This window comes from Lynx canadensis, chromosome C2 (assembly GCF_007474595.2).
Source record: "Lynx canadensis isolate LIC74 chromosome C2, mLynCan4.pri.v2, whole genome shotgun sequence".
Taxonomy (NCBI): Eukaryota; Metazoa; Chordata; class Mammalia; order Carnivora; family Felidae; genus Lynx; species Lynx canadensis.
The window spans coordinates 153,336,028-153,359,502 of NC_044311.2; the positions used below are offsets into that span (position 1 = coordinate 153,336,028).

At 46.6% G+C, this 23,475-nt stretch overlaps 1 protein-coding gene across 1 annotated transcript in view; it reads right to left on the bottom strand.

Moving 5' to 3' along the window:
- The window catches only part of DSCAM (DS cell adhesion molecule), a 279,020-nt gene that overhangs the window by 57,750 nt on the left and 197,795 nt on the right, over nt 1–23,475 (bottom strand). Inside the window, exons 13-15 of the mRNA XM_032594599.1 lie at nt 17,760–18,000; nt 16,088–16,234; nt 10,021–10,176 (exon numbers count right to left, since the gene is read on the bottom strand). Of these exons, the coding sequence (XP_032450490.1) occupies nt 10,021–10,176; nt 16,088–16,234; nt 17,760–18,000 (544 nt within the window). The remainder of the gene's footprint in view (nt 1–10,020; nt 10,177–16,087; nt 16,235–17,759; nt 18,001–23,475) is intronic.

A 23,475-nucleotide genomic window follows, 5' to 3' on the forward strand; every position in this document is an offset into this window, starting at 1 on the left:
AGCTGACAGAGCCTCTCTTTGACGAGTGACCCGTGCTCCACACGAACCCTGTCCAAGGGCATGTCCTCTAACGGCCTAATTTTAGCAAGAACGCTGCTCAGTCAGTTCAGCCAGAATCCCCTCAATATCGGGTCACTTGATACTTGATCAAAGACTTCATTCTCTTCCACACCCAGGTACTATCCGATCATCCTTGCGTGCCTTCGACCAGAGTCCTGTTTGATCACTCTAGTCAGAATACCCTTACCCCCAAGGTCTCCTAGCAGCAATTCTCCACCCACAGCCCCATCCTTCCCCTCCACTCCTTGGCTGTAAATTCCCACTTGTACGTGAAGTCGAGCCCGGCCTCTGTCCCCTGCCACAAACTCCCACTGAGGTCGACCCCACATATTCACGTCACAGCAGTCCCCCTGAGAAGTGTGCCTGCTGCTGCTCTTTAACAAGTGCCATGAATAACTGTTGCTTCAACAGAACTAATACATTCAGTTCAAGTCCCTGACTTCCTTCTTGGGAGCCTTCTTTACCCATTTCAGTCCCTTGTGAGTTCCTGCCTCTGAACAGCTGGAGAATTTAGTTTCTTGTGCTGCTATAGTGTTTGGCTTTGAACAGGCTGGGGACGTACATCTTGCCTCCTGAGTTAGAGACGAGTGAGGGCAAAGTATCTTGGTCTTTAGGGACCACTCTTCCTTGCCCAAAACACTTTGTAATGACATCTCTTTTGGCTCAGGGGAGGTACAGAAACACTTTTGTACGAGGATGGATTTTTGTGTCAAAGATTGACTCTTATATAGACAAGAAACACCCCTCTGTAAGCCATCTAAGAAAGAAGGAAATGGTGCTAACAATATTAAGCATAATTTGCCAATGAGATCAAATGCATGTATTCCTTCCCCCCATCTTTCTGTTTTCCAGGTGGAAGAGGGAGGATGGAGTGAGGTGGACAAGACATGGGGAGAAGAGAAAAGAGCATTAAAATTGCTATGGGATAAGCCTTAAGGATCTTGCTTTGTTCCTCGTTGGTCTAACTGTCCACCTGGAGGGTGGTTCCCACCTTGATGGAGGTCTTGAAATTCCAACCGATATACATCCCTTGTGAGCCCCTGGAGGAATCTTTGAGTCTCTTCCTGCTCCAGTAACAACATAACTGCTCACTAAATATTTGTGGAGTTGACTATGTGTCTCATGATGGTCATCTTGACTCTTTAAGGTCAAAAGAACAAAACCAGCAATCACCATGAGAGCTAATGTGGGTGTGACATCACCACCACTTGAAAATATAAAATCTTGGGATCAGGTTTTGACACATCCTGTTGGTGGCAGAGGGTCTAGAAAAGAGGACACAAGTACGTGATGACACCTAGATTACTAAGTCTTTGGGAACAAGGCACTGTTGTGCTGAGTATGGAGGGCACTTGTGCTTAGGTTTCCTATTGGTGAGGGGAACAGCCAAGACACCCCCAAATCCACAAGCTGGTTGAGACCCACAAGGGCTCCTCCTGAACACCAAGTGTAGAGTGGACATTTGTTTGACATTTTCATCCTAACGGATGCCCCAGATTTCCAACATACTCCATTCCTTCTCTAAAGCAACCACCTGGCTGGCATTCACCATACCCAACATTCCCTCTGGCCAGCTTCTTTCTAGAAGCCCAAGGGCTTGGGCAACAACCACTTGAGTGGCTGCTCGACAGAAGTCAGTCATATTTGTTTCTACCTTGTTTGTGACAATTACACCTGTCGTGGTAATGTGATTTAATTCATTATCCAAACCAATGAGATAGGAGTGCCAAATAGAGCTGTTTCCATGACAATTAATGGGACTTCTTTGGAAAAGCTTTCTTAAAGGTAAGTTAAAAAAAGAAGGTTCGGCTAGGTTTGGGCCAAGACCCTTGAGAAAGATGACACATGTAGCAAATATCAAGACAAACAGATTAAAAAAAATCAAGCATAAGTTGTTGGCAAATGGCATCATGCCTTACTCTACTCTCAGAGAACTTAAACTGGAAATGGCAGATGATCCATGATGAAAACAGTTTATGGAAACAATGACATAGACTTCTAATCTCTTCATCCAAAACTTAATAGAAATTAGACTATATTATTTAATTAAAGAATGATTAGAGAATCAATCTGTATTGTCTGCTTTGAGTTAAAATAGAATGTTTAAGGTATGTCTGTTGGCCACTTTACACTCCTTCCTCTATTTGATTATTTCCATTGACTTGTCTCGATTATATCAAAGGGCATTTACCATGTAAATCCCTATCTGACTCCTCATACACTTGATGCATGATCTATCTCGTGCAATCTTTTTTTCTAGGGTTATTAGAATTTCATACCACAGAGGAATAGCTACATAGAAACTTTGAGGAACAAGACATTCTGGAAAAGTTTTCTGCATCGCTGAGCCACTATCTTAAGAGTTAGAATGTAAATTGTAGTTCTGGTTTGGATTATCCCACAATGGTTCAAGGTGTGAGCCCTGTAGCCCCACCGAAGGCTTTTGTTCAGCTTCAGCACTTAGGTCCACGTCCTGGGCAAATTCATTAACTTCTCCAACAAGCCTTAGTCTCCTCCTCTATGAAGCCAGACCAATAATTGTACCTATTTACAGTTTTATTGCTAGGATTACAAAAGATAATTCATCTAAAGAATTTAGATGGAGTTTTGCATTCAGCAGGCACCAAATAAATTCTAGCTATCATTCGTAATGGCAGTCATCATTGCCTTATGTTGTGCATCACTAAAGGATCCTGGGTTTTACTTTGTGACCCAGTGTTGAACTATAAACACCAGATGTTGAGAGTTGCAGAAAACGGAGATGGTGTAGGATGGTCTGTCTGGGACCTATTTTCCTAAAACATTCTTAGTCATCAGAACACATTTTGGTAATCTGCTTTCTGTGTGTGTGTGTGTGTGTGTGTGTGTGTGTGTGTGTAATACAGGCAAGCTTAGGCAGTTTTCACAAATTCCTAGACACTGTTGAGTGAATTTCTGACTTCAGATTTAATTGGTTGAAGTAAAGAACACAGGTCCGGAGAACCATTTCTTCTATATTATTCCAATCTGCCTACACCTCCTTTCTGTATTGCGGAAGCTCTTAGAGCTCACATACCCACTTGCCACTGACATCTCCAATCTGATTCATAGGTATCTTAGATACACCATGTCCCAAACCAGGATCACCATCTTCCCTTCCAAACCTCCCTTCCTCCTGTACCCCATTGCAAGAAATGGCACAGCTATCTTCTTGGTTGCAAAAGCCAGAACCTAGAATTCTCTCTTATCCCTCCCAGAGGATGTGTAAGGTTGGAGAGCTTCTTAGACCTCCATGTGGACGTGGTCAGTAGTTGAGCTGTCCCTATGGCTTAGTGTTGTTCTGCAACACTGGAAGTGGCATTCTTAGCCCATCCCAGGACGTTGACACATGATGATCTAGGATCTTGGGTTCCTTCTGTCTGAAATCTTTTCCCACTCTCTCTTTTCTTTTTATCTTGGCAACTCTTACTCCTCTATCAGGTTCTACTAAACATTACTTCCTTGAGAAAACCTTTTCTGACCACTAGCCTAGATAAAGCCAGGGCTCTCGTGTTTTCTCTTAAGACCCTTCTCCGTCATGGAACATGTCAGAATCCACTTAAGTCTCTTCCACCAGCCTGCAAGCCCTGCCACGCCCACCCTGTTGTCTGCTGTATCTCTAGTGCCTGGGCCAGTATCTGGAACATACTAACCCTCAATGCAGATATTCTAAGTGAATAGAAAAGTGATTCCACTAGCGATTGGGTGGTAGGAAGAATTCTAAGATGGTGTCCAAGATTTTTATCCTTTGATATAAATATCTGGATAGTTTCTTTCCCTTGAATGTGGGTAGTACCTGTCGCTATGATGGTTGGATTACTCCCATGACCAGGTTATGTCACATAACAAAGGTGAAGGGATTTTGCATATATAATTAATGTCCTAACCAGCTGACTTTAAGTTAACCAAGAGGAGAGCATTCTGGGTGGGCCTGACCTAATCAGAGAAGCCCCTTACAAGAGGGTCTAGATGTCAGAGATGGGAGAAGTCAGAGAGATTTAAAGCAGTAGAGATGCTCTCTCATTGGTCTTGAGGAAGCAAACTGTCTTGCTGTGGAGGGGCCATAAGACAGGGAACAGTAGGTAGCCTCTGGGAGCTGAGGAGATGGTCCCAGCCCCACGCCCACAAGGAACCAGACGCTGACAACCAGTGAGTTTGGGCAGGGGGGACCTGACCTCAGATGAGTTCACAGCCCCAGCCAACAGCTCGATTTCAGCCTAAGAGGCCCTGAGCCAGGGACCCAGCTGACCGGTACCTGGACCCCTAACCCAAGGAAATGGTGAGACAACAAATTTGTGCCATTTTAAGTATTAGGTTTCAGGTGATGCATTATACACCACAGAAAATGAATCCACTCAGTTAGGGCCTTTTAATGATGTATCTTAATGTAAAGCCTCAAAGTCAGTGCTTTGAAAGATGATTGCCTTGGTTTGAAGTATAGGTACACACACAGATACTTCAGTTAACGTCACGATCACTTCTCTGGTTTTGCTGATCAGGTTTCGGCAGGTGTGTGTGTGTGTGTGTGTGTGTGTGTGTGTGTCTGTGTGTGTGAGATAGCCTGCTGCGTGTGTGATCCACCACGGTAGCCAGACCCACCTGAGCCCAACACCCCACAGAGGCCCCCCTGAGCCATGTGTAGACGGCCTGGTGCTGGATGGAACCACCCACAACTGTGGCTGTCATCACGGGCGTGCGAGGCACACGTCGCTCTTCCATTCCCATTTCCACAAGACGCCAATATCTCTGGCCTTTGCTCCTACAAGAGCGATATTTCCTAAACATTCTTCAAAGTAGACAAAATCTTTTAACTACGGTGGCGTTGTGTGGGGGAACCAATACGCAGCACAGGAGTGGCTCTTCCTGAAGCAGAGCGTGCAGTGTGGAGCCCCCCACTGGGCACCTCAGGGGCCCACCCAGGAGCCCAGGGAGGTCACAGGAACCTGCATGAGAAGCACGCCATTGGAGGGAGCTCTGACATCCTCACGGTGGGAGGCCTTCTGGGACGCCCTGGCCTGTTGTGCTGTTGCTGTCCCTGCTACTGCACAGAGCCCAGCACTGCCGTGCGCTCAATACCTGTCTACCGGGGCGCGCCGCCTCTGGTGCATCAGCAAACAGACCAGACACACGCCCTCAAAGTCCATCGCTTTTAAGATGCGCTGAGGGGTGGTCACATGATCACCTGAGCATGTATGATCTATGCCTCCAAGAGAACGTAGGGCTCAAGATGGGGGGGCCCTGAGGATTCAGAGATAGCCTGATGTCTGTTTATTCTTCACTCACTCTTGGCTCTGTTTTCAGATGGCCTCCCTCAAAGAGATTGCTAGTCAAGAGGCGGGAGAGCAAAGATCACATATTGCACCTCCCGCCGGCCTCCTTCGCATAGAAAATGATTTACAGAGTAATGTGCATTAGTAATGTACTCAGTAAATATTTGAACTTAAACACACACACAGTGTTTACTTTTGCAGAAAAGGATCAGGGTGGAAACTACCTGATGCCTGCAGAATAAAAATAACAATTGGAAAATTAATAGATTGTGTTTTGTTTGTGTTCTCTTTCCCCACGGCTTTGCTCAGATTATAGTCTCAGCAAATAAAATGGCATTAGGATTTCACAAACCCTTTAGAATTCAGAATTGGTTGTCCTGTGTTCAAAAACACAAAGCCAGATCAGCAAATCATCTTTTGTGTTCCTGCGGAATAACGAATGTCCAAGTTCTGATCGATTGAGCAGTCCCAGAAAGAGAATCTGAAGCCTGAGCAATTTTCACGGACCCCGGGAGGTGGTGTCTGTGGGCCCAAGAATATGTTTGTGGACCCAAGAATATGTGCACAGATTTAAGAATATGTCTACTGGCCCAAGAGTCCTTATACAGGCCGAGCAACTACTGAAGAAACTGGACACTTGTTCTCTCAGCAAACATTTCAATTGCAAATTATCCCTGGCAGCAGTAAACTTTTAAAAAATGTTCTAATTTTTTAGGGGCGCCTGGGTGGCTCAGTGGGTTAGGCGTCCAACTTCAGCTCAGGTCATGATCTCGCGGTTTGTGGGTTCGAGCCCCGTGTCGGGCTCTGTGCTAACAGCTCAGAGCCCGGAGCCTGTTTTGGATTCTGTGTCTCCTCCCCTCTCTGCCTGCCCCCCCATCATGCTCATGCTCTGTCTCTCTCTGTCTCTCAATAATAAATAAATGTTAAAAAAATAAATAAATAAAAAATGTTCTAATTTTTGATTCGATTTATTTATTTAATCTATTTTTAGTTATTATTTTATCCTATTTTTGTATGTTTTATTAGCAAGTGATACATTTTTCCTCCTTAAGATGATCAGTGACCAAGGGGCACCTGGGTGGCTTAGTCGGTTAAGCGTCCGACTTTAGCTCAGGTCATGATCTCGCAGTTCGTGAGTTCGAGCCCCACATCAGGCTCTATGCTGACAGCTCAGAGCCTGGAGCCTGCTTCAGATTCTGTGTCTCCCTCTTTCTCTGCCCCTCCCCTGTTCACACTCAGTGTCTCTCTCTCTCTCTCAAAAATAAATAAACATTAAAAAAAAAAGATGATCAGTGACCAAATGACACAACTTAAACTCTAGGCCTCCTGACACGGGGGGGTTTAGGAACCTCAATTAAGAAATGTATGGGCGGGGGGTGCACCTGGGTGGCTCAGTCAGTTAAGCGTTTGGCTTTGGCCAGGTCATGGTCTCACAGTTTGTGAGTTCGAGCCCTGCATCGGGCTCTCTGTTATCAGCACAGAGCCCACTTTGGATCCTCTGTACCCCCACCCCCCACCCCGCCCCTTCCCTTCTCACGTGCTTTCTCTCTCTCTCTCTCAAAAATAATAAATAAAAAAATTAAAAGAAAAAAAAAGAAATGTATTGGGCCAGGGTGCCTGGGTAGCTCAGTTGGTCGAGTGTCTGACTCGACTTTGGTACAGGTCATGCTCTTGTGGTCATGGGATTGAGCCCTGTGTAGGGCTCTGTGCTAAGCGTGGAATCTGCTTGGGATTCTCTCTCCTTCCTCCTCTGTCCCTCCTCTGCTTGTGCACACACACACACACACACACACACACACACACACTCTCTCTCTCTCTCAAAAAATACTACAGCTCTTAAAAAAAAAAAGAAAGAAATTGGGCAGAGAGAACCAAATTTAATGCTTGCTTTCAACGCATAAACATTTCTTTCCTTGTGAGACTATCAACAAACACTGAAACTTTACTCTGTGCCTAGATTAGTGCCTTACTGAGGAAGAACTTAATGAATGTTGGCAATTATTATTTTACTGGAATCTTATCCACAATCTTACATAATTTAATTGAACCTGGCAGGTTAATCCAAACTTCAAAACTGTAAGATTCTGTAGCACAAGTTTAAACAGGTTGTGTATTCTCAATCTGATTAAGCATTCCTTCTGTGGTAATTAGCCTTGTTGCTTCTTTCAATTAGACACCAACTTGCATTCAGTTCTATCAATTGCTCGAGTGCCTATTTATGTTGGGTCTTGAGTTAACCATGGTGACTAGCTCAGTTCTTCACCATTTTAAATTAGTGAATGTTTCATGTGAATCCGGGAGATATATTATACCAGTTTTTCTCGATTTCTACCGAATCTCTGCTCGGCTTTGTTTTGAAAATGCTGGCGATTCATCCCGAGTAAATACTGACATTCGGGGCTTGCATCTCTGTCTGGAGGTACACCTGGACCAGTGGGTCCTTCACCTCCTTCCTGGGGGAGGGCAGGGCCCTCTACAATCAATGGCACCTCCATATACCATCAGCATTGGGTACAAAAGCACAGAATGGCTGAATGACAAATTAGACCTTATGCGTCGGGGTCAAGTGTTGAGAGAGAACCCTATGATTTCTAAAAGTGGAGAATTAATTACAAATTGATCCAAATTACCGGTCAAAAAGCCGTGGCGAGCCTTCCCTTCTTAACGGATTTCTGTACCTTCGTCAAAATTTGTGTTGCCGATCAATTTGCTCTTTAAATAATAATTCCAGTGACATTTGTGTTATTGCTTAGCAGGGCAAAAGAGTGTTCCGCCCCCACTCCGAAGGAGTGAAGATCAAATAATCAAACATCTAGTGTCAGAACCATCCCACTATGTGTCAGGCTGGGTGTTTGCAGACATCACTTGACTTTTTATATCTTAACTCTGTGCAGTCTGATTATGATGTCAATTTTGTACATCAGTTCAGAGAAGGTGAGGTAAGGTGCCCGAAGTCCCTTGGGCAGCAAGTGACACAGCCAGCTTCTAGACACAGCTCTTTGTCTACCGCATTTCTAAAAATGAAATTATGACCCCCTTCACTTAGGACATAGCTTTGTAGATCTCTCCATTAATGTGTGACTTTCTAATGGCATTTCATTCTGACCTCGGATTGCCCTAAATAATCCATTTCCTTGGGCAGAATTGGCTGACACCTGCACATTCCTGGAAAGAACTGCCTGTGTATTCTAGAAAAGCTACAGCTAATGAGGATGGATTTGTGTGTGCCCCCAATAAAGCAAGAAGGGCGACAGAGACAGTGAGCATAGATGGATGGGACCAGTTGGGGGGAAGAAGGGCTGGGTTTGCGGAGGGGAGGGCAGAGAGTAAGGTGAGAGGTAGTATGCTGCGAGTGTCAGAGAAGCTTTGTTAGGGGACAGAAAAGGCTGAAGGAAGAGTCCATCCAGGCCTCTGAGCCTGGGCCTTCCACAGGACGGATGTGGATGGAACCGCAGTGTGTTTGATGTTGCATGTTCTATGTGGGTAACACCTCCCCCCTGCACCCTGCCCGGCTTCCTGGGAGCAGAGTCCTGGCAAGAAGACAAAACAGTTCGGCGAGCCCAAACCTGCACGGAATGTAGGTGCACCGGTGCCTCATCCCGCCCCTACCTCCGGTACAATTCTGCGCTCTCATCTGGAGAGTCCCACACGGGTATCATTGGACATCCATTTTGCTCTTTCCTTTCTCCAGGTGGAGACTTGCTTTTCTCACTGTTGCTGTAACATTTATCACAACTTCAGCTGTTCTTCAGACAGGCTCAGATATGGCCCCTCAGGTTTCCCTTAAAATAATACAAAGGGGCGCCTGGGTGGCTCAATCGGTTAAGCTTCTGGCTTTTTGATCTTGGCTCAGGTCATGATCTCATGGTTTGCCAAGTTCGAGCCCCTGCATCGGGCTCTACGCTGGCAGTGCGGACCCCGCTTGGGATTCTCTCTCCCTCTCTCTCTGACCCTCCCACACGCGCGCTCTCTCTCTCTCAAAATAGATAAATAAACTTTTAAAAAACTTAGGAAAAAACCACTTGCCAGAGAGTTTTGGTAGGTTGGGGAAAGAGTCACACAACCAAGTCCAGATGGTGTGGAACAGCAAGAATTAATGGTCTGAACTGAAGTGAGCCATGATTTAAAATTTTACTAAATCATTATCAGTTCTTCTAAGAAGTCAAAAACGTTAACATGAAGATCTCAAATTAAGGATTTATTCTGAAGTGATTCTAAAGCTGGCACAGAATAATAGGTCTTAGGCCATCACATAATTTTCAAGTGGAAGGATGGAAACAATCAGAGCCTACACTCATAGCCGAAGCATCACTAAAATTATTCTGATGGGACACAAAACAGGTACGACCTGTTTTACAGCTCTGGGATAAAGGCATTTTTGTTTAAATAATACTTGGCCAAACATTTTTAAAAAGAAGAAAAACTATAGGGGAGAGGGACAAAGGATACAACGAACAAAGGCGACACAGGGAATCAATGGTCTGAATTGAGCTGGAATATTCTGGCAGGGCAGCAAAAGGTTTGTCCAGAGCAAAGTCAAGGCCAGGCTGATAGAGGAACACTGGCCTGCAGGACCCAGCCCTCCCAACACTGGCTTCTGCCCGGGATGCTGTCACTCTGTGGGGCCCTATGTGTCCCCTGGAGTCCCATCCACACCTGCCCCGTCTCTTACCATCCTCTTTGGTCCGAGTGAAGATCTGCTCACTTCTGACGCCGTCCCCCGCACGGGTGAAGGCCAGCACCTGGATGCTGTAGTTGGTGTATTTCTCCAGCCCGTCCAGCTCTAGGGAAGGCTGCGTCGTGGTGACGTTTTTAATCTCGCCCAGCTCTGGAGGACAAGAGAACAGGATCTGGTGACTGGCTGTGGGCGTGCCGTGCTCACTGGCCAGCCCTGGGGCCCGCCCTCTAGCTGCCACACCCTGAGATGGCTCAGAGGGACCGTGCACAGCCTGCACACGGCACCGACACTCATTCATGTGCAACTGCCACGGAACACGGCAGAACATCAGTCTGGAAAACGGAGCAGGTCACTCCAAGTGTTACCACCCAACCCGACGGCTGGGGCCAGCAGCCAATCAAGCGTGCCCCCCCACACTCAACCCGGGGAGCTTGGGGCTGTACAGGGCTCACTCTGCTAAGTTTATTCACTTATTTTGAGAGAGACAGACACAGCACGAGTTGGGAGGGACAGAGAAAGAGGGACAGAGAGAGAGATTCCCAAGCAGGCTTTGTGCTGCCAGCGCAGAGCCTGATGTGGGTCTCGAACCCATGAAACCGCAAGATCATGACCTGAGCCGAAACCAAGAGTTGGATGCTAAACGGACCCAGCCACCCAGGCGCCCCCTGCAGGTGCATTTCTAACTGCTCATCAAAAAACTTCTGCAAGTCAGGGGCGCCTGGGTGCTCAATCTGTTAAGCATCTGACTCTTGGTTTCGGCTCAGGCCCTGATCTCACGGTTTCTGAGATCAAATTCCCACGTCAGGCTCCGTGCTGACAGTGCAGGCCCTGCTTGAGAATTCTCTCTCTCCCTCTCTCTCTCCAAATAAATAAAGTTAAAAAATACATTAAAAAAAACTTCTGCAAGTCGAGTTTTGTCTTTTGTTTAACAAACAAACAAATGGTACTTTAACGTACATGTGTTTTTAAGTACCTGACTTCTCAGGTGTCTGAGCTGAGACGAGGTGGCTCAGGAAACGGCTCCTCTTCCCTGGAGTGAACCCCCGCCGCTGCCCCCCACCCCCCGAGCTTCTTTGCCAAAGTGACACGCTGATGTGTCAGAAACCTGGCGTCAGCTAAAAATGCTTCATTTTCTGGAGTGGGATCAGCTAATAATACTCAGAGAGGGAACGTTTTGCTCTCCCTTCTTAGGCGTATCAGACAGGGCAATTTGAGAAAACTTACAATGATGTGTTAAGTACCTCCACGGGTGTTCTAGGTTCTGAAGTGAGCCACCTACGGAGCAGCTGGTGCAGGAGAGAGAGGCTTGAGGACCACTCACCCCCGGGCACAGCCAGCCGTGGAGGATGGGCACTGCCTGCGAGCCTGGGTCCCCCAGTTACTAAGAGGATGGGCGGAGCACAGGTCCAGGAGGGACTGTTCGTTAGGCGGCTGGCCGTAGCCAAGGCCACCTGTGCACCTGTGCTTACAGTCGACAAGCAGTAGGACCCACTTACGGGCCAGCACTGTTCTGCCTTCAGATGCTAACTCATTTAGCCAGCACACCAATCCTGTTTTTGGCCTGCATGTTACAGGCGAGGAAACCACAGCAGGGAGGTACCTTGCCTAAGGTCACGGAGCCTAGCAGAGCGGCCGAGAGCATGGGCCGTGGAGCCACAGTGCACGGCCTCAGGTCCACAGACCACGGTCTCCGTGCTCTGCGGTGGTCACTCAGTGAAAAACATCATGTCGGTCAGATTATTGAGCTCTCCACCAGCGTGGCTTTCTCTTCCCGCCCTCCTGTCCTTCTCACACGTCGCACAGAAGGCCGCCTAGTAATTAACAGCCACGTATTCTGTGATTATGAAGACCACAGAGTGTCTTCTTGTCTCTTTGGTGTTTGTCACTCAAAGGATCAAGGTTGAGCTGGGCATAGGAGAAAAGCTGAATCTAAAATAGTCATGGGGTGGCCAAGGCTTGTCACGCACGTGCTGGGGCCTTTGCGTGGGGGGAGGGCTGTGGGGGATGTGAGGGATGTTGGGTCACAGACCCAGCTGCAGACCTGGACACGAGCCAGAGGCCCGTCACCGCCTTGAGCAGACTGTGGGCCAGCTCTCCGGCAGGATGCTTTCCTGGGGGAGAAAGTGGGCAAGGAGGGGGGTCCCCAGGAGGGGTCTTTGGCCGGGTGTCTTCTGGGGAGGTCAGCAGTGTATGCAGACTTCTTGGGGCCACGATTTGGAAGCCTCAAGAGATTGCTTACAAAGGTAAAAAGATACTTGCTCGTGTGTGGGGTCGCCCCACATTCAGAGAGTGGACAACTGTCAGGCCAGAAGGGTGAGGAAATCTCCCCCCGAAGGAAGGTTCTGCCTGGCGACCACCATGGCTCTTCATACTGTCCTATGCACTTGCAACGTTCATTTTCCTAAACATATCTAATAGGGGTCAGTAGGATGAGGATAAACACTTCAATGCTAATGGGAAAAACATTAAGTATAGATGTCATCAAGATCTTTTCAGATTTAGGAATTTCTATGCTGTGCCAAAGATCACACACACACACACACACACACACACACACACACACAGGAAAATGGGGTTTCACAGGGCTGCGTGCCAGCAGCCAGTTATGAGACCTTGTCTAAATTATTTAACCTCTGGGGTCTCTGGGTTTTTGCTTTTGTTTTTTTGCAATTGTTATCTTTAAGAAGGACCCGGGAGTCTCTCCCTGGTGGAGAAAGCAGGCTGCAGTCATTTGCTGCGAGAGACAGAGGTGCTGATTCATCAGTGCGGCTCCTGGATGAGAGACAGTGATGGGGAAGAGGGCGGCTAAGAGGGACAAGATGGAGGGGGTCGCCCCCATCTTTTTCAAGCAATAGTTAAAACATTAGAATTCCATCTGCTCAAGAAGCATGAGACAGATCAGAATGAACATTTGGATGTTTACTCGTATTGGGGTTCATACTGCTTTGAGGAACTGATTTATTCATGAACCAGCAATGTGACCGCGGCCAGAACCCCAGTTCAAGATCACCCCCCAGACCTTCCTAATATGTGCCACACGTGCACCTCACTCTCGCTGCCCCAAGGGGAAGGGCATGGTCCTGCCTGGCAGACACTTGATCTTTAGTGGATCTGCAGAAACTGAAGAGGACAATTATGACAAAAAGCCCAGTCAAAACGGCATGCTTCATTTGCCATTCTTTTGAGCCCTTGTACTTTTTTTTATGGCTTAAGGAGGATTTCTATCATCTACCTTTTACAGCCTCAGTAAGGTTATTAAAAAACAAACAGGAACTGAAGAATAACGCTCAGGTGAAATCATGACTAAAATAACACGAAATAAATACATGAAATGAATTTAGAGGTATCATTTCTACTCTAACATTTTTTTCACTTTCTGTTGGAAAACAAACTGTTTTATGTATCGATGCCCTCCCTCGTTCTCAAAGGGTTTTAAGACAAAAAACGGGGGGTGGGAATAACGTTTCTGAAGTGCCGTGAACTGGCCCACCATCGACGCTAACAGCCGGATGGCACCTAAATGCCACCTCGCTTCAGAATCCACTGTGCTGTCTTGGGGAAAGACGGAAGAGACGACAAGCGGTTCGGATTCAGACGGAAACGGGACTTCGGCGTGCACAAGTTTTCTAGCAATCTCAGATGAACGGCTTTGTGAGCTCTTGCAAAGTACTGAGCTTTCAGATGATAAGACACTCGGAAATTTCACCAACGTGGTGTGTGGCTCGCCTGTCCTATCAGATATATTAACCAGCTTTATCTGATCACGTTAACAATAACAAATGCTTTTCTGATGTACATATTTGAAAGTATTCGGGGCAATTGCTAATCACAGTGGTAGTGACAACCTGGGTCTCCCAGTCTGCGAGTGTGTGTGCCTATGAGTGTGTAGATGTATGTGTGAGGCTGCATGTAAGTCTGTGTGCGTGAGTGTGTGGGGGTGCGTGCGAGTGTGGCTGTGGGGGTGTGGGTGAGTGGGTCCAGTCCTTTACACAGTCACGATGTCTCACGTCCGTGGGAGCCTCGGGCCGCAGCCTGAGAAGTTTTTGCAGAAGTATCAGTGATCCCGTGGAATCACCTGCTAATTCATAAATGTCACTTCTTATAAGCAGCAGGTAAGGAGTGAGTGTTCGTAGCAGGTTTATGTCTCTAAGGGTTTCTTTCTCATCTTTCGGAGATTAAGTGTAGAACTCCTACATTAGGCATTAAGCACATCGCTTTGATCTGAATACCGTGAGCCAACGTATCTTTAGGAACCGTATGCATTTCTAAGCAGTCTTTACTTAAAGCCTTTCATGTTTTTGAATATTCAAGTATTTAACGCTTAGAAGCGTCAAGTCAAAAGAACCGTCTTCGCCACATTACCCTTCGTAGAGCTAAGGTGTTAATAGGCGATATTAGCGAATAGGAGCGATGTGTGAAAATACGGATGAGTCGTCACCGCCGGGTTCTGGAAAACATTTCCACCAGGAAGAACAACAAAATCATTTCGGTGTCACGCTGCCTTTAGGGGAGTGCGCTCAGGGGTTCTAGCTTCACATCATTCAAGAGGAGGACGAGAAACCAGAACAAGAATATACGATGATATAGTATGACACTGTCAACAAAATAGATACTTTTTACAAATATTTTTGCTCTACACTTTACCTCTATGGGATTTTAAAAGAGCTCTTTTGGGGGACAAGAGGGGGAAGTTGTCAAAGAATCATTTACGTAGTTCTGTCCCTCTGTGGAGGATGGCTGTGCATTACCGGGCTTGCGGTTCTATGTTCACTAGATTCTTCTGGGCTCACTGGTCTAGCACGAGGCCAGCACAGAGTAGATACTCAGTGCGCCTGCCCCGGATGGAGCAGGTGAATCCTTACTGAGCCCTGAGAAGCAGGTCTGATGAAGACATAAATAACTAAGGCTCCCCAAACTGCTCTTTACTTAGCTTATTTATTAACGTGTCTTCCTTCCTGTACTGTGGCATCAGTATTAGAGCCCCCTGTGGCCTCCGAGGCCCTGTGTGCTCTGTTCACCTGGGTGGGGACAGCCACCTGCTTGGCAGAGCAGACTCGAGATATATCTGGGGGCTCTGGCTGTGTTTGCCCAAACTCAGAGGCAAGCATGCGCCAGGAGGCCACATGCAGTCAGAGGGGTTCAAAGAAGCCCCACACAAGGGGAGAGGCACCCCCCTGCCCTGGGACGGGAGGTGCAGGAGGAGGCTGAGACTGGACTGAAGGGGAGGGTGGGAGCGTGCGCCACACGGTCTTGGGATGCAGGCCTTAGGAGCTTCCCCGTGAGGGCTGTGGTACGGGTGTGTGTCTATCCCGCTCACGGGGAGGCGCTCAGTCTGGTTCAGTGACACCCACCCTCTGAAAGCAGGCACACCGAGAGGTACTCTCCCCAAGAAAGTTCTGGGCCCAACCTCGCCTCTATCTGAGCAGGCTCTCATTCAGAGTCTTGCCCAAACCAACAGAAGGATTTTGTCCTGTAACTTGGAAGAAAAATAAAAACAAACACAGAGAAACAAGAAGAACGACAGAAGAGAAACGGGAGGTGGGGAAGGAGAAGGGGAAAAAGACAGAAGGAGGTTTGGGATTAAATGGCTCCTCGTGAGGAATATTCCGGCATTCCTCCTGAGCCCTCCCCTGGGTCAGCTACAGGCACTTAAGAAGTTTCCCTGCTGAGCTCTATTGGGAATTTGGAAGAGGTCAGCCTTTTAGGATACACGTCACATAGAACTTTCTAGATACAAATCAACATCTTGGTGCTGCATATGGAGGCGGGGGCTTGGTATAGATACTCATCTAGGAAAATGTATCCGTGCCTAGAGTCCCCAAATGCCACCCACTCCGTTACCTCACATCACTTTTTGAGGATACATGATGTTTTAAACAGCTGTGCACACCTGTGAGAGCATAAGAGGAGAGGCTAGAACAGGACGACAGGGGGAAAGCAGACTGTGTCCACTGATAAAGATGTGCCCTCCATAGCCTGTATCCCACATTAGGAGGAGGGCCTGCTAATCCCAGCACACATCCTTCGGGGGCAAACTCAACAGCTCTTTTAGCCCTCTTACCTCCGTCCATCAGGTTGGCCCAGTAAATGACTCTGAACCCCTGGAGAATTCCATTCAAGGCTTCCTTGGAAAGTGTGGACCAGGATATTGATATGCTTTCTGGTGATGTTGCTATGGCTTGGACATTTTCAGGGGGGTAACTGGGCACTGAAATTAAACAATTAGAATCTGTAACAACCGTGGGAGGTTTAACTGGCAAAGCAATACCGAATAAGCAACATTAGTTTAACACTGCAACGTGCAAGGAAAAGAAAAAAATCGCACTCAATCCACAAAATTAAGGAAAAAAAAACCCCGAGTACCACTACCCTATGCAAATATTATAACTCCGTAAAATGTAAAATAATATGAGTTTATGTAAAATAATATGAGTCTATGTCCTAACATACTTCCACAGTCTCCCTTTCTGAGTTAATTGCTTCACTTTGAAGGAGGCTGGACTGGGACTGGGGAATGGGGAACGCTTCTGATATTACTGCATGAGTAAAACACCATAGCTTGTCCGATTTATTTCCCCATCACTCTTGTAAGTGACCCTCTGTATTTAGATGCATCTGGCATGTAAATTGGAAGCCTAGCTATTGGAAAGTGCTACAGAGCAGACATGTAGTCATATAGCTTATTCACTGTCCCCCTCCTCCCAGGCCAGCCTCCCCTTTCAAAAGTATAATATTTTGTCAGAGGAAACAGGGAGAATGGATTAAGACAGAGGCCGGAAGGATGTCTGAGGTCTTGTTTTCTTCACATTGAGTTTATGCAAAGCTTAAATGGCCTGGCTGGGAGAAGGGACAAAGTATCAACAGAAACACACACATCGGTGCACCATGAGCATAGAAGTGAAAACCAAAAGGCATACGTAACCATGATTGCAAAGACCGTGGAGTCGGAAAGAAAAATCCCAGTTTTAGGGTTCCTGGTTTTGTAAGACTTCTCTCCCTGTAAAAATGGTCGGAAGTTATGGATGCAAGTCCCCAGCGTGCGAAGTTGCCGCCTTAAAAATCTACACATAGTGTGACAATGAACCCCATGCCTTATCTCTGCCCCTAACCTTGGGCTTCTGGACACGGTTCTCTATTGCTTTTCAAGCACGACTGGAAGGCATGGGAGAAGGGTGAAGTAACTCCTCACGGTCACTAGGGGGTGCTCGGTCACCGTGAGATTTGCTCCAGGACCCTGCTCATTCCTTTCTCTGGTGCAGAGTGGTTGAAAATAGAAAGCAATCCAAAATAATAATAATAATAATAATAATAATAATAATAATAATATAATAATAATAATAATAAGAAGAAGAATAAGAAAAGAAAGAAATAAAGAAAAATCCCCTTTAACATTGATTTGGAAGAAATTCTTAGAAAATCAGATTTCTACATCCTAGTCGGTCCTAGGGAGAGCCTTGGATGCACTCGGGAAAAGCCCAGTTCTCCTGCTTGGAATGACTGAGATGCTGGAGAGGAACAGATTTGGGCTCTACAGTCAAGGGTGAGACCCAGTCCCTGCAGCCGGTGAGTGAATTAAGGCAAGTTTCCCTGGAACCCCCAGTCCCCGGCCCGGGCCTGGCAACTTTGTCACGGCAGAGCCAGCAGGAGCCAGGCTGTCGGGGGCCAGCGTGGCCACCAGACCAGAGCAGACGCTTGAGGAAGGAAAGGCCCGAGCGGCCGCCTCCAGAACCTACCATCCTCGAGGGTGGTGGTGATGATTTCCTGAGAAGAAGGTCCCGTCCCGGCCCGGTTGCAGGCCTGCACTACCAGGCCGTACTGGGTGAACTTATTGAGGTTGTCCAGGGTGTAAATCTCACTGTCCCCAGTGGTGTCGATACTGATAATGTTGAATTGGAAGTTGCCCCCGGTGCTGTACTCGCGGTAACCTATCTGGTAGCCACGGATAATCCCATTTTGCAAATGTTTCTTGGGAGCCTGAAGAGGAGAAGAAAAGAACGCACTAAGGAAAACTTTAGAAGGACAGGAGGGAAGCCCGCACCCACCCGCCTCTTAGGGAAGCGGAATACAGTCGGAAGGCCATGGTGACGAAGGTAGGAGGTGTCCTAACAGGAGTCGAGACAGGGATGTTTGCAGTGAGCTCATGCGCAGCCGCCCTTGGCCGCGTACTCCTCCTCGGGGGTCGGAAACACCACGTACGCATGTGGTGCCCCAGGTCCACCAGCCATCACACAGGGACACCAATCTTCACACCTTCACCCAGCAAAATCTACTGAGTAAGAGCTGCTCTGACAGGGAGCAGAAATGATTTTTTTTTTATTTTATTAGAAAAAATTTTTTGAATGTTTATTTATTTTTGAGAGAGAGAGAGAGAGAGAGAGAGAGAGAGAGAGAGAGAGATGGAGTGTGAGCAGGGGAGAGGCGGAGAGAGAGGGAGACACAGAATCCGAAGCAGCCTCCAGGCTCCGAGCTGTCAGCACAGAGCCCGATGCGGGGCTCCAACTCACAAACCGTGAGATCGTGACCTGAGCCAGAGTCAAACCCCTAACCGACTGAGCCCCCTTGGTGCCCCCAGAAATGAGTTTTTAAAACAAGGTCCCTGCCCTCGTGGAGCTTCCACTTTAATGGAATGTTCCAGAATAAAGGTGTTTCCAATTGAGAGCTGCATGTGAAGGGGGTCCACCAATGACAAGAAGGAAGACTTCTTTCCTTAAGGCACAAATCGTTTTGGAATCATTTCATGGGGATGTAACCTGGGCAGGGGTGAGGCTATAGTTGGCTAGTCTCTGCTAATGACAGAGGGTCTGCTGAGTCGAAGACAGAACATGTTAGCCAACATCTTGGATTTTTAAAAGAAGCCAAACTCTTTACAATTATAAGAGCAACACAACGGTGATTTTTCAGGGAGGTTTTGCAGACTTTCAGGCAGTCAAGAGATACTTACTTGTGTGCAAGTGTACATATATGAGTATTTGTATGTCTGCGTGTGCATTATGTGTGAGCACAAGTGTGTATGTGAGTGTATGTGCAAGCGTGTATGTGTATTTGTGCTATGTCTGTGTGTGAGTACATGTGTGTTTGCATACGAGTGTGTGCAAGTGTGTATGTGTGCATATTTGTGTTTTGTCTGGTGTGCGTGTGAGTATCTGTGTGTCTGTATTTCACTACAAACCGTGGGCTTAGAGCCCTCAGGAGCATGAGGACTTTCTCTGTCCCCCAAGTGCTGACAATCCAATTGGAGAGAGGGAGTAAACACTTAGGAAACCAGAGAGACTCTCAAGTGTCGAGTGTCCGGCCCTGGACGCGAAGGCCAGCAGGCATCCAGAAAGCGGTGAACTCGGAGCGGTTGGAAGGGGCCGTTCCCCGTGGACTTGGAAGGGTGGCCAGGGCTCGGGCCTGGGAGGTGAGGACATAGTGCGAGGTGCCTGCAGAAAGCGGCTGGGAGAGGCAGGGTGGCCGCAGGAGAGCAAGGGTGTCCAGCACAGGAATGGTGGCTAGGGAGCAGATGGGGCGGGGCTGGCTGGTGAGCTAGTCCTTCATCAAGGGCAAAGCGCGAGGCAGCGGCATCCACACAGGGAGAAGGCAGAAGGAGGTTCTGGGCAGCATTAATGAATTTCAGCAAATATTGATGAATTGCCTAATAGGCACCCTCCCAGTGGGATTAGATACCGCAGGTTACGTTGGAGTGTTAGTCTGAGCTATAGAGGAGCAGTAAAATCATATCTTTTAAAGCAAGTTTCCTCATATTTGGTTTTCTTGGATTGCAGCTGTCTTCCTCAACAAGCAGTCTGATTTCAGGCAAATACGTAGATCCGATAGAGATCGACGAAACAGGCATGTAAACCAGTGCGTTCATAGTCACCGTTGGATCCTGACTCGAGATCTTTTTTATAAGCACAGCTCTATGCAATCTTGTTTTTCCAGTGATGAGCTATGACTTTTCACTTTGTATGAAATCGGATCGAAAGATTTTAGATTTTGAGAATTTGATGACATGGAAATTGTTTTACCACAACCCCTGAGTGGCATTTATATCATTTAATTAATTAATGAAATTAATTTCCCTGCAAGAGTCATCTCTAAGTCAAATTTAAAACAGGTATTTCTTTTATTTCATGTAGTTTTTAAATGTTAAATACAGCATGGGGCGTCTGGGTGGTTCAGTTGGTTAAATGTCTGACTTCGGCTCAGGTCATGATCTCACGGCTCGTGAGTTAGAGCCCCGCGTTGGGCTCTGTGCAGAGAGCTTGGAGCCTGGAGCCTGCTTCTGGTTCTGTGTCTCCCTTTCTCTCTCTGCTCCTTCCCTGCTCATGCTCTGTCTCTCTCTCTCTGTCTCTCAAAATATGCTCAATATGAGAGACATGCTCTCTCAAAAATAAATAAGCATTAAAACATTTTTAATGTTAAATACAGTGACCCAAATATAAATGATATATATTTTTTAAGATTAGGTTTAGACTCATTAAATATTCTAATTTTTCAAGTGACTCACTGTGTAGGTTTAAGAACCCCTCAGACACTAGGTCAGGATCCCAATACGGTGGTTACGCATCGGATCAAGAAGCGAGAGAGGGAATAAAGGCGATTTCCAACAGAATACGTTTACATAGCTGGGCAACCAATTTAGCTAAACCTTCCAGAAGTAGAGGAACCTGCTTGCTGACTTTTAGCTCCTTGGGTTTGGGAGATTAATCATGCCTGTGATCTGGCTGCATGGGTAGGGTGGAGAAATCTTCCTTTTTTCCCTCCCATGGGTAAGAATACATTCTAACTAGCATAATTATGCTAGACATTTTTATTTTTTTTTATTTTTTTTTTATGAAATTTATTGACAAATTGGTTTCCATACAACACCCAGTGCTCATCCCAAAACAGACATTTTTAAATCAAAGAAACATTTAACAAATCACATGAAGAGAAAGCATTGCTTGCATGCGCAAACACAAGACAAAATTCTAACTATATCAGGCAGAGTTTATGTTTTATCATTATTTTGTATGCTGAGCAGTCAGATTTCAACTTAGGGATGTGTTTACATGAAAGAAATCCTTGGAAACACTGAAAAACTCTTACCTTTTTACACATCCATAGAAACAGGATTTTTGTACATTCAGTATAGGAAATGTTAGGGACTGTGGTGCGCATTCCAAAGTGTTTTGAAAGTGACCCTGGAGATTCTCTCTGATTTGAATGGGCAACAGGCCAGTGGGGACAGGGGGTGTGGAACAGTGGTGGCCCCTGAATCCATTTGTCTGGCAATGAGCTTCACATCATCCCAAGGCAAGTTAGTACATAATACCCTTTACTTTCAAGTTTGTTTGCAATGATGCTTTAAACATCTGAGCCTTGGAGCATGTGTTGACCTGGGATAAAGGTAGATGTATGTAAAGAAGAAATCCTAATGTGGAAGATGGTTTCAGAACCATCAACCAGTTTGATGTTAAATAGCATCATATTGTGATCGAAAAAAAAATGTTTTCATTTGTTTAATGAAACTAAATGAATGGAGTTAACGGTGGAAGAAAGGAAAAAGAGGAAATCAGGTAGAGATCTTGAATCTGGGTTGCAGGTTACTGAAGAAGGCAAATTTCCTAAGAAACCACTTCGATCATGCCCCTTCTCTCCAAATCTCAGCTGTACCTGTAGTTGAGATTTAACAAGGATGTTCCTGGACGTTCCCTGATGACCTAGGGTTCTCTCGGGCTGCTGAACAAGCACCGAAGTTCTAACTCTCTTGCATTTTCCCATCTCATGAGCCTCTCCCCGCTGCTCCCCCGCATCAGAGACTACTCCTCTCCCTCCTCTGTCAAAACCCAACTCATTCTCCAGCTCATCGGTTTCCTTCGACTGCCTCCATCCACGTTCTCTCTCCTTCAGCCTCTTGTTCTCTCTCCTTCAGCCATCGGCTCAGCAAGAACTGATCACTTCCATCCCCTCCTGCGGCCACCGGTCTGTATCGAATGTTGGTTTCCAAGGACTTGAATGCAAGCTCCAAGCGCACAAGGATTCCCACAAGCATGCCTGAAATCTCACCCACTCACTCGTCTAAAACGGAACTTCAGCACAGGGGACATTCTCAGAAAATGTTACGGTAGCTGCAGAAGAGAAGGGTTTTGAGCACAGATGAGGCTCAACAAAAGTGACGGGTAGGAATGACCTCAGTTGCAGGGTTATAATCTGACTGGGTCCAGGGCTAATGGGAAAGGCTTAAAGATGGACGGGATGCCCAGAATCAGGAATCACGATACAGGCCTGATCAGAGGCCTGGATGAGCCAGTACGGAAGAAGGTCTCAGGAGCACCGTGCAACTTAGATTCAAGCTGAGAGCTGGCTTCCACGTGGTCACTTAGTGTGGCAGCTCACACATCAGGATGAGAGATCCAGGCAGGATTTGGAAGGGTCCGGCTTCATTTTCCAGGCCCCGTTAAAGCAGCAAATAGCATTCAAAGAACCAACTTATTTGGACAAAGTGATCTTTTTATTTTCCTTCTTAAAACAGGTATTCCAGAAAGTTTGCTCACTTCCTTAGCCAGCTGATGGGCTACATGTTTTCATAATAAGGATCAATTGAGGCACTTGGGTGGCTCAGTTGGTTAAACGGCTGATTTCAGCTCAGGTCATGATCTCACAGTCCATGGGTCTGAGCCCCGCGTTGGGCTCTCTGCACTCAAGCCTGGAGCTCCCTTTCTCTCTCTGCTCTTCCCCCACTTGTGTTTTGTGTTTTTTTTCTCTTTCTCTTTCTCTCAAAAACAAACAAATAAATAAATAAGAACATTAAAAAATATACAATAAGGATCACTTAAGGCAGACCCACAGATTTAGAGCAAACCTCACCTGCCAACCAGTCCTCTTAATACATATTAAAGGAAGATTCTGGAGAGTAAGTGAATGGAAAAATGAAGAAAAAAAGAACAAAGGAAGGAAGTCTAAAGTGGAGGAGGGCCCCCTTCACTCTATATTGTAGAATTCAACATTCTGAGTCCCTTTCCGCACTGGAAGATGTTGTTATTTACAGACGGCTCTGATTTACGGGGGGTTCTGTTCCTACCTTCTCTCAAACCCCTCAGAGTGTGCTACAGTTCCACGAGAAGCCCTTCTCTATTCACTATTGCGTTTCTCATGTAGGGGTTAATTATTTTTCCACGTTGAATACTACTCTTCCTTTCATTTGCCTTTGGATCCAGTAATGAGCCCGGTTTCTTTCCATGTGCCTCATTTATCTGCCATCTGGGGTACTCTGTCCCCTTTCTGGCCCTGGTATTTTCTTCCTCCTTTAGTCTCCCTAAACAGCCTTCTTTCATCCTTCTAGGCGCCCTTTCTCCAGCCTCCGATCCCCCCCTGCCAACCCCCACTTCCTTTAAGAAACTGTCTCTTTTGATCTCCATGACAACAGTAGCACCTTGTCAATGGATCTGTGTGGTTTTGCAAGTGCCAGTATTTTATGCATTCATC